This window comes from Xyrauchen texanus, chromosome 4 (genome assembly GCF_025860055.1).
Source record: "Xyrauchen texanus isolate HMW12.3.18 chromosome 4, RBS_HiC_50CHRs, whole genome shotgun sequence".
Lineage (NCBI taxonomy): Eukaryota > Metazoa > Chordata > Actinopteri > Cypriniformes > Catostomidae > Xyrauchen > Xyrauchen texanus.
In genome coordinates this window covers 26,628,566-26,640,635 of record NC_068279.1, presented here as the reverse complement: position 1 = coordinate 26,640,635, position 12,070 = coordinate 26,628,566, and the positions used below count along the sequence as shown (strand labels likewise).

The following is a 12,070-nucleotide window of genomic DNA, read 5'->3' as shown; positions in this document are numbered from 1 at the left end:
ATTGATCAGTATTGTATATTTGGTTACATCCTTGGTATTGACCAAATATTATGGATAATATGTAGGTAAATGCAACAGTTTAGCAGTCTGTAGAATTGCTGTGTCAGTCTAAACCCTGGAAGGACATGGCATACTCCAAAGTACATCAAAGTATCAACATGATGTAACTGGCATTGTCACAAGTTCAAAGTAACCAAACAGCTGACAATAATTGTTTGTTATAGCCCAGACTCCAATATTAATTTCAATGTAAAGTAGAGCCAAATCCTAATTTAAACCGATAAGTACAGTGTGTATGTTTTTTTTATCCCCACTTTATCAATGTATTGCTGTTACGTCCCTATTTAGTCTAGGGTTGAAGGAACGTGTAACAGAATAAAATCAAAGAAATAAATGATGTGATGTGTGGAGGCAGCAAAGTTCAGCTCCCAACCCCAATACTTTAACAAGGATAACCCAAGACAAACTCAAAAGCAAATAAGGGGTTTTATTCTTATGAGTGATGGAGGATTTCAAGGCTTCAAGAGGGGGAAAAGGAAAAATAACAAACATAAACCCTCTAACTATTAAGGGGGAAAAACTAACTAGGCTACACAAGAAAAGAAAAGGAAAAATACAATAAATACTCTAACTCCCTGACTAACTTAACCAGGAGAAAACAAGATACAATAAAGAGAAAGAAAAAAAAAACACCCACCTCTCTACCAATCCTTTACCCAAAGACTTAACATAGTAATACTAATAATAAAGACTTTAACACAGAAACATATTTGTAAATAATAACTTACAACAGAACAAGAACCTCTTGTTGTAGGCACCAATTACCACAAGAGTGTTCAACAAGATGACACTGAAAAGAATCAATCAACTAAATATAATTAAAAAGAACATTTCAATAGAACTTCGGGGTTGAGATTTGGAACCACACGATGCAGCCTCCACACACACACACACACACAGGTCTATGGAATCATGCTGCTTAAATCCCCACAGCTTCCTCTCCTCCTCCTCCTCCAATCACATCAGCTTACCAATCATTGGAGTCAGGTGGCAGCCATTACTTCCTGCTTATGGTACAGAGAGGGAGAGAGAGAGAGAGAGAAACGGGAAGAAAGAAAAGAAAAAGAAACAACAAACCCAATACGTCTTTGGACGTAACAATTGCTTTAGCTCATACTTTACATAATGTATCTTTAATTTACCTACAGGCTCAAGGTTACATAGAGAGACTTGAACAAGAGATCATGGAGCTTCAGAAGAGAGATGCTGAACTACGTCACATACTTGACACAGAGGACACCATTCATCTTCTGCAGGTAAAGAAATATAAAGATATATAGCAATCATTACAATATACAGTTTACATAATAAATCAAATGAATGAATATAGAAAAAAAGGGCTCAGAAAGAACCACAAATGGTCTTTCCTATGTGTGTCTATGGTCTGGTTCTGTAGCCTCCACCACTGTCCATGTCATTACACTGAGTTTATGTAGCCTTAATTAAACGTATTAGTTGTATAATTATCCATTATTTGGATTATGTTAATGATTATCATTATCTTTCTGAATTTCCATCATTTAGAAAGTTGAAATCAAAAGGCTTGCCTGACTGGATATTTAAATTCTGGACCATTGTCTGGTGATGAAAATGATGAGATAAAATATTATCAACAAACATCAGTTTTTGTGTGTGTGTGTCTTATTTAAGTGGAATTTCCCCACACTGTTTGTTGCACTGGAGCCCATGGTACCCAAAGTGCTCATAAAGTTTTCCTTCAGTGAGATTACCAAGACTGTCTCTGACATGAAACATCTGCAAAAAAGAACTGGGGAACATCTCCAAGGTAACTTTAAAACTAACAACCTCAGTACCTACTACAGATTTTAACCACTGAGAGACAGAGGAAAAGACATACAAATTTTCATTTTTTTTGTTTGAATGGTAAGAAGAATTTCCTTTACATTAGAATAGAATATAGTATTCTGAGTTGAATACACGTGTGCAACAGAAAAAGCTGTGGTCAATTATGTATTGCTTATACTGTATTATACTGAGGAAAAGTCTCAGTTGCTTCCACTTCTGAGACAGATCTTTGCAATTTGTCAATCTTTGCATCTTATCACATGGCTTGCTGTGCATGACACCGCAGAGACTCAAAGCATGTGGAGGCTCATGCTACTATCAGCGATCCACACACAACTTACCATTCGCCCCATTGAGAGCGAGAACCACTAATCGCGACCACGAAGAAGTTACCCCATGTGACCCTACCCTGCCTAGCAACTGGGCCAATTTGTTTGCTTAAGAGACCTGGCTGGGGTGGTAGTCAGCGTCAATACCCAGACCCCCTTAATGAGTCTTTTTTATTTTTTTTTATTTGATAGATTCTTGTAAACTGACATTTGATCCCAACACAGCCTATAAAGAGCTAGTCCTTTCATAGCCCTTTTCCAACTACATGGTTTGGGTTCCTGGCCCTGTGCAAATTCTCTAACTGTTCCGCACATTTCACATTTTTAGAAAAGGCAGCAAGCAAGGAGTACTTCTTCGTTCTAAAACAATAAAAAGCCCACAAAATTATCAGACGTTAAAAGGGTTCAGGTAACACGATGAAACAAGTGCTCTACTTGCGATATGGTATTTACGAAGATCCAAGTTAAACTAGAGAGATCACAAAGGAAGAAAATACTCTATGAAAATAAAGATACAGCACAAAATGACGCATGCCGCCTTCAATCGGACAATCAGAGGGGAATCGCCAGGGTGATCCGTAAAAAAAAACTCAGCTCTACCCAAATCACCTGGAGTGGTTTGATGGGTTTTGCCAGATCCTGTGCAAGGAACCACTAAGTGAATTGCAACATTACTATTAGGCAGAGTGGAGTGGAGAATTTTCCATCGAAGTTGCCTACAAGAGCATCAGTCACAAAGGTAAGAACTTGGACAGCCTCCTGGGATGCAATGATAAATCCTGGAGCCCCCTGTGCTCAGAATCTGGATACTCTGTGTGGCACAATAAGATGAAAAAAAGATCTGCCAGGTGCAGTTCATGCCTCACGGATTGGTGTTTACCTGGATTACGCTGGAGGTTCTGTGTCCTTTTATGCTGTGTCTGAGACAATGGAGCTCATCCACAAATTCCAGACTAAGTTCTCAGAACATCTTTATGCTGGGTTTGGTGTTGGATCATCTGTAACTCTGTGTATGCTGGAGAAGAACTACCGAACATACCACTGAATTCTGACCTGCCCTTTAACCCAGACCCTGCTGGAAGGTTCAACAGACCTAGGCAGTATTTTAATCTATATTTTTGTCTATCTGTATTTAATAAAAATGAAAAATCATATTGCATTTATGAACACACTTTATCAGTGGGGCAAGTGGAGGGGGTCACTTAAATGAACTGATCTTGGTATTCTATTCTTAAAATTCTCATCATGTTAGAACTGTGGCAGAGTGGGTAATGCAAGTGCCCACAACACATAAAGAACCATTGAACAGATACAGGTTTGAATCTTATCCTGACTGCATTCCTCATCTCTTTCCCCAATGGTTTCCTATTCCTCTCAATTTGTAATGTCCTTAAAAGACATTAAAAAGCCCATAATTCAAACATTTTTTTTTCTTTACAGACTCTGTTCTGCATTTTTATTTGATCAATTTTATGGAAAGTCTTGAATAAAATGTTAAATCTGTCATTTTCTCACCATCATGTAGTTCCAATATGACTTATTTTCCTTTGTGGAACACAAAAGGAGATATTAGGCAGAATGACAGCCTCAATCACTATTCACTTTCATTGAATCTTTTTTCCCATGTAATGAAAGTGTGACTGAGGCTGTCAGTCCCAGTCTCCATAACATGTTCTGGTTTTGTGTTCTACAGAAGAAAGTCATATGGGTTTGAAACAACATAAGTGTAAATGATGACAAGATTTTCAGTTTTGGGTGCACTATACCTTGTGGCTTACTTTGTTAATCAAACAAGATCAATTCATTTATAATTTACCACATAAGAACTGCATGTGTGTATAAAAGAGGCCAGACTGGTTTAAACATCACCATAGGCTAATCTATTCAGTGTGGTCTCTTTTGAATGAAGCTCAGAGTATAGTGCAAAAACTGCAGTCAGTCACATTTAATTTAGTCTGCTATCTGAAGCTTTGTGTTCAGAGAAGACAGAAAATGCATCCGCATCAAGAGGGGTCTGTGTACAGTTGAAGTCAGAAGTTTATATACGCTTAGGTTAAAGTCATTAAAACAAATTTTTTAACCACCCACAGATTTAATATTAGCAAACTAGTTTTGGCAAGTAGTTTAGGACATCTACTTTGTGCATGACACAAGTAATTTTTCCAACAATTGTGTACAGACAGATTATTTCACTTTTAATTGACTGTATCACAATTCCAGTGGGTCAGAAATTTACATACACTAAGTTAACTGTGCCTTTAAGCAGTTTGGAATATTCCAGATAATTATGTCAAGCCTTTAGACAATTAGCCTCTGATAGGAGGTGTACTGAATTGGAGGTGTACCTGTGGATGTCTTTTAAAGCCTACCTTCAAACTCAGTGCCTCTTTGCTTGACATCATGTGAAAATCAAAAGAAATCAGTCAAGACCTCATAAAAGCAATTGTGGATTTCCAAAAGACTGGTTCATTCTTGGGTGCAGTTTACAAATGCATGAAGGTACCACATTCATCTGAACAAACAATAGTATGCAAGTATAAACACCACAGGACAACGCAGCCATCATACCACTCAGGAAAGAGACATATTCTGTCTCATAGAGATGAGTGTAGTTTGGTGCGAAAAGTGAAAATCAATCCCAGAACAACAGCAAAGGACCTTGTAAAAATGCTGGAGGAAACAGGTACACAAGTATCTATATCCACAGTAAAACGAGTCCTATATCGACATAACCTGAAAGGCTACTGAGGACTCAGCTACTCAGATATAACTTTTTGGAGAAATGTCCTCTTGTCTTATAAAATATTTTTGTAACTGTTTGGCCATAATGACCATTGTTATGTTTGGAGGAAAAAGGGTGAGGCTTGCAAGACAAAGAACACCATCCCAGCTGTTAAGCATGGGGGTGGCAGCATCATGTTGTGGGGGTGCTTTGCTGCAGTGGTGCACTTCACAAAATAGATCGCATCATGAGAAAGGAAAATTATATGGATATATTGAAGCAACATCTCAAGACATCAGCCAGGAAGTTAAAGCTCAGTCACAAATGGGTCTTCCAAATGGATAATGACCCCAAGCATACCTCCAAAATTGTGGCAAAATGGCTTAAGGGCAACAAAGTCAAGGTATTGGAGTGACCATCACAAAGCCCTGACCTCAATCCGATAGGACATTTGTGGGCAGAACTGAAAAAGCGTGTGTGAGCAAGGAGGTCTTCAGACCTGACACCGTTATACCAGTTCTCTCCGGAGGAATGGGACAAAATTCCAATAACTTACTGTGAGAACTTTTTGCAAACCAACTTCGGATAAGCGGTTGAAGATGGATGGATGGATTATTGTGAGAAGCTTGTAGAATGTTACTCAAAACATTTGACCCCAGTTAAACAATTTAAAGGCAATGCTACTAAATACAAAGTGATCGTAAACTTCTGACACACTGGGAATATGATGAAAGAAATAAAAGCCAAAATAAATCATTCTCTACCATTATTCTGACATTTCACATTCTAAAACAAGGAATGTTTTCTAAGATTAAATGTCAGGAATTGTGAAAATTGAGTTTAAATGTAGTTGGCTAAGCTGTATGTAATCTTATGACTTCAACTGTATTTTGTAAGTGATACTGAACAAGTGCATTGAAAAAACAAATTGATTCAAATCTTCTTATATAAACTTGTCTGTTTATTGTCCATTTGAATAGTTTTAAGAGGTTTATAAATCACATCACCCATCACCAAGTAAAGAGAAATACGTACAGGAGAGAAACATCTGTCACTTTGTAGCCTTTTTCTTTATACATAGATTAGATGCTTTCAAAGGAAAATCCAGGTGCCCCCAAAATCAACTGCAAATCTCAGTTTTTTCTGTCTTTCCCTGCCTGTTAAGCTGACCTGGTTTCCTAGAGAACAAGGTCAAGCCTGACCTTCTTTAATAATATATTCTCATTAATCTTGTAATTTAAAATAGGACTACACTTATTCTGTCAACAGTATACAGTCAACTCACAGAGGACAATTAAAGGTAGATCAGGAGCCCTGATTTAGAATATCTGTACCAATTTAAAAAAGCAGGAGACACAATATCACCAACAGAGGGCACCAATCATTATCAGCTAAAAATATACTTTCCTGCCCAAAGAAAACAGAAAATCTTAAACAGACCTTCTAATAGGTGACAGGAAATGTCCAAAACCATCATGCCATCACACAGATCACCATTCACTACTTTTATATAAATTGCAAAAATACCTTTCAAATATTTTAAATTATGTAATGAGCCAAAAAAAAAAAAAAAACTGTTCAGTAATGTAATTTCTAGAAGTCGACCGATATGGGTTTTTTAATGGTCGATGTTGATATCCAAAGAGAATGGTGTCCAATAGGTCGATATATTGTCAATATATCACATGATTTAATATAAAAGTAAATTACATATAAATAAATTGGCAAAAAAAAAACTACTTTTATTAAGCATTATGCTTACTCAAACTTGAAGAATTAAAAATGGTTAAAAACTAAAATTATGCACTATGGACGGTAGATAGCAGTTTCTCTTGATTTCTGTTTATTCTTCCCATTTTATTAATGGTTTGCACATAAAGAAACTGTAATACAATCGGAAGAAGGCAATAACCCCAAGCAAACACAGACAGTATGTGCACATTAGTAATCAGATTATTTCAAAAGAAGATCGAATCAAACTTGAATATACAGTGCAGTCAGTATGACATTTAATTATACTGCAGGTTTACACACCGGCATATTTTTATTGTAACACGATGGCATGTTACAACAAAAACTGTGATTGGTCATTTACATGTCTCAGACACTCCTTAGCGTGCAAGCAGGCGATTCTCTGTGTCGTTGCAGCTTAAGAAACTAATCGGCCAGACAGGAAAATGTAAAAATAATTTAATAGCCGATTATTTAAAATACCAAATATCGGCCGATTTACCAGCCTCTGCGATATTGGTTGACCACTGGTTATTTAGAATGTTTGTTAGATGCATTACAATTCAAACAATATGATAATCTCACTGTTGGTCAAATCTCAGATATGAACAACCCTAGATCTGGAATTTAAGTCTGATTCGATTTCTGTGCGTTCGAGTTCTGAATTTGTTGTTGTAAAATGGCTTAGTGTATTGTGGGATTCAGTGCTGCTGTTAAGGTGACTATCCCTCTGAAAGTGCACTAAACACATTGACATCTGCTTTGTTATGCATAAAAAGAACACTTTCATCCATGTCTGGTCTACAGTCCGTCCAACATATCCACCTCTCATGGCTACTAAATTATAATAAGAAAAAAAAGCTACCCCCTGTAAATATACACAATGAATAGTTAGAAGGGTCATCACCATAGAGACAGTTACACTGCACTCAATAAACATCCAATTTTTGGTACATAAGTAACAACAAGCAATAGCCAGTTTATTAAAAACCATTCATTTTCACTTAATTTCCTCATTTAAAATCAGCTAATAATTTTGTTTTAAAAATAAAGAATGAAGCCACTGTGATAATCAGGTGGATCATAATGAATCTACCCACTAATCAGAGAATCACAGTTGTGCCACTCGTGTGTAGCATATACACGGTGGAAGGAGAGGTTTTACTAAATGAAAAGCTGCCTCCATTTGTATTGTTTTTAGACACTTTTAAATAAAAGCTCATATAACCTGGATCCACCTTAACTAAATCTCTATGAACTCCATCAGCTTGAACCCAAACCTGCATTCTGAAATCATATTGTACCGTAAAACAAATTACATATGATCACACACAAACACAGCAGCCTCCACCGCATATACTCCGACACCACAATGTTTCAGCTGGAGTTGAAAGCCTCTAAAGCCAGAGTAGCGTCCGATATAGCTACAGAACCCGCTGTCCATTAATTATGACATCATCAAACTCCTCCTGTGAACAGTACAGAGAATCAATGAGCACAGAAGAAAAACCTTTTTACAGTGGTGGAATGTTGGTGAATGTGTTGATTTGTCTCTAACCTCCTCACTCTCTCTGTACTCATCCTCTTCATCCTCCTGTGTGTATATGGCCCCGTTGGCTCTAAGTAGGGCCTGCACCTCTTTGTTAGGTCTGTAGAGGGCACAATAGAGTGGGGTGTGGCCTGCATAAGAGCGCTGATTCACCACTGCACCAGCACTCAATAGTAACTCCACAACTGCGGACCTCTGACCTTCTACCGCCCAGTGCAATGGAGACCGACCTGACCCTAGATCCTACGAATAAAATCAAAGAGAATTACTGATTAACCAAGATAAAAAAACAAAATCTGAACTATTAATAAGTTATCATATGACTAAAGTGAGAAATTGTATTCTGTTATAAAAAGTGGCTTTATATTTAGTGTAATGTATCCGCCTCTAACCGGCTGATTGGCATCTGCCCCTGCCTCCAGCAGCATTCTGATGATGTCACAATCGCCCTTCAACACGGCCAGGTGCAGTGCACTCACACCTTAAAGAGAGATGGAGAGTGTAGTAGTCATTAGAAAAGAGAGAAAGGAATACTGCTAAAGATGATGAGATAAACAATATAAACAAAGAGAGCCAAAACTATTTTGGAGTATATTTGGGTTTGTACCTGCATAATTAGTGACATTCAAGTGCACTAGAGGGGTCAGTGGGCAGCTGGTCAACTCTCTCACACAGGCTGTGCGAAGCTCTCTTACAGCCAGGTGTAAAGGTGTGTTACCGCCCCTCTCTTGGAGCTCTGCACTTGCCCCACTCCATAAAAGCGCCCGAACACACTCACTCCGGTCTACAATGACTGCTAAATGTAGCGGTGTCTGGCCGAAGAAATTAGAATGACGTTTAAAGTGACCAAAAATGAAAACTCTCTCATAATTTAGTCACCCTCATGCCATCCCAGATGTGTATTCTTCTACAGAATACAAACAAATACTTTAAGGAGAATATCTCAGCTCTGTAGGTCCATACAATGCAAGTGAATGGGTACCAACATTTTGAAGCTCTAAAAAGCACATCAATGCAACATAAAAGTATGCCATACAACTCCAGTGGTTAAATCCATGTCTTCAGAAACTTTATAATCTGATCAGAGCAGAGATATTCTTCTAAAATATTTGTGTTCTGCAGAAGAAAGTAAGTCATAAACATCTAGGATGGCATGAATGGGAGTAAATTATGAGAGAATTTTCATTTTCAGGTGGACTATCTCTTTAAAAAAAAATGAATGGATGGATAGGTAACACATACAGACTTGGTGTGTGCCATTTACCTGCCCCAGTTCGTTTTGAATGTCCAGGTATGGAGTCCAGCTATTGTCCAACTTAATTTCTTCAAGCAGGTACTGAACAAAGCCCCATTGCTCGTGAATCAGCGCCAAATGGAGAACACTGAGAAACAATTAGAGCCTAAACAGCCAGTCCAGGAAAACCCAATGGCCTTCCAGTTGAAACTGGCACAAAAGTACATGCATTCAAGTAATACCTGTCCAGGTGACCAGAAAAACTGCAGAGACTTACGTGTCACCATCCTCTGACAGAAAGTTGCGCGTTTTGAAGAGCTCTTCTTCCCTCCGCTGCCGACCCTCCTCAGAGTTTGACACTTCCAGTCTATCTGTACCTGCAAGCTCGCTCAGGATCATTGTACCGATCCCGTCTGAGAGGCTTCCAACGACCACATCGTCATTAATCGAGTCCCCAAGGGCTGAATCGAGCCTCTCTCCGCCGCCAATTAAAAAACAGCCTGCAGATGTCTTGATTTCGAGTTCACCTGACGGAGCAGGTGTCCATATCTGCTCGGCCTCGGCGTAAGTAGCAAAGGGACCCTCAAAACCGAATCCGACTCCGCTGAAAGAGTCCAGCCCGCTGTCACACCAGTCATCCGGGACAGCGTCCATGCCCCCCTGTTTCTCCATCGCGGAGTTCGGTCCAGGCCGTGCATTCTGTCTCCGAGATTCGTCGTGAAGATCTTGCGACCCCTCCATTTATGTCTGAAACAGCCGTTGTAATGATGTCACCCGTAAAGAGAGAAACTGCCTTTGCTAACAAACAACTTTTTATCGACACGACAGTGCACCGATTTCGCTTCTATCCAGAAGAATTCGGTGTTACACTGTTGATGTTTTCAGGGGAAGAAGATGAGCTTTTTCTGGACGAATTCCAAAACAACAGCGGCACGCGCTGCTGCACAAGCCTCAGATTCCCTCCATGTCCGGAGCATTATACGAGTGCAAATTGCTCACTTTGTGAGCGGCTTGATGTAGTCCACTTTGCCCAGAAAAGGACGTGTGGCTGCGTAGGTGTTTTCCTGGGGAATTCCCAAAGCCACTCTTGTAACCAGACACCATGGAGTACACACGCACTGCGCATGCGTTCGGATCACAGTTTCCAAAGGGCAGATGCGCATGCGTTATGCGCGCTTGATCGTGCCTGACATCCTGTGGCCATATGGCCATTACTGAGGTCGTTGTGCTCAAATATCTATTAACTATTAACTCATCCTTTTGTCATTTTTATTGGAAATTATTTCCGGAACAATTCTAAAGCATGCTATATGTTGTTGTCCCATCGAAGTGCCCTGCACTTTGTTTCTTTGGTAATTCCACCCTGTAGGTCTTTTGGGGAATTTGAAATCATTTGATATCTGTTTTTTTTTTTTTCATTATCAGCTGTCATCAAAACGAGGCGCAGAAACAGCATTGCCTTTTGTTACAACACTGCAGGGGCGTTGCTAGGATCTTGATACATTGGGGGCTTAGCCCAGTCCCCACCGCCCGCCCGCTTTTGGTAACTACTTCTTGTACTCATAGGCACATAATAATAAGCAATAATAATATAAATGGGGGGTCTGTATAATGTGTATATAGATATTTATCTTTCTATATTTATCTATATCTATTTATCTATCTATCTATACACACACACACACACACACACACACACAAACACATAAATCACTCCAACAGTCTGCTTGTATAAGTCTGGAAAAGGAACTATAGATAGTGCAGGTCCAGTAAAGAGGGCATTCAACAGACAGTAAACACAGGCACTCTGTATAGGTTTGTAAAGAGAACTATATACATTTAAATAACATAGCTATAAACATAAATAATAGGGAAGAGGGGCACTGTATCCAGCTTCCATTCCTCTGGGAGTAGGGAACTGGGGTTTCGGGGAAAGGTGCAATGTGTCCAGCGTCGGTTTCGGGGAGCGTCCATTCCTCGGGATGTGTGTGTTGTTGGGGGAGCATAAGGGTGTGGATCCACCAGACCCTCCGGAGGGTTTCAGGAGTTTCACCATTTGCTCCAGGAGGTTTGGTGGACCTAACGGTGACTGTGCGTTCACACCGGACGCGAATAGCGCGTCAGGCGCGAGTGATTTCAATGTTAAGTCAATGCAAAGCCGCGCTCTACACCTCATTCGCGCCGCAGGAATTTTTTACGCTCGTAATGCGTCTTTGCATTGACTTAACATAGAAAGCAATCGCGCCTGACGCGCTATTCGCTTCCGGTATGAACGCAGCATAGTCATCTGACTTGAAGTTCAATGATAGGAATGAAACAATGAATGAGTTGTTGTTAATTCTGTTTAGCCTCCACTACATCCCTGAATAACGTTAACACATCGTGTTTCAATCGCCAAATCAGATGTATAGGCTACTTCATCTACATTCCTCACGAGAAACGGATTATGGCTCACAAAATGGATTAGCTATAGGCGAAATAGTAAGGTCCCACGTACTTTATATATACAGTACATGTTCTGCATTAATACCACAGTGAGTAACTTACAGGGCTAGTAAGTTAGACCAGGGTTTGCTTAAGAGCCTTCACCGATGAGCTTAATGATGAGGGAACGGCGCCAGTAGATAACTCTTCTTGCC

The 12,070-nt window shown here is 39.5% G+C and overlaps 1 protein-coding gene and 1 pseudogene across 1 annotated transcript; one reads left to right on the top strand and one right to left on the bottom strand.

The window, feature by feature from the left end:
* The first annotated feature begins 1,244 nt into the window (after positions 1–1,244).
* LOC127641113 (stonustoxin subunit beta-like) lies at positions 1,245–3,240 on the top strand (annotated as a pseudogene).
* A 2,635-nt stretch (positions 3,241–5,875) lies between these two features.
* Positions 5,876–10,551, bottom strand: LOC127637053 (NF-kappa-B inhibitor alpha-like). The gene is made up of 6 exons (XM_052117909.1): positions 9,709–10,551; positions 9,462–9,579; positions 8,805–9,009; positions 8,590–8,678; positions 8,207–8,440; positions 5,876–8,117 (listed from the first exon to the last, which is right to left on the bottom strand). The coding sequence occupies exons 1-6, from the start codon at positions 10,170–10,172 to the stop codon at positions 8,073–8,075; spliced, it is 1,155 nt and encodes a 384-aa protein (XP_051973869.1). The 5' UTR covers positions 10,173–10,551; the 3' UTR covers positions 5,876–8,072.
* Positions 10,552–12,070: the final 1,519 nt, after the last annotated feature.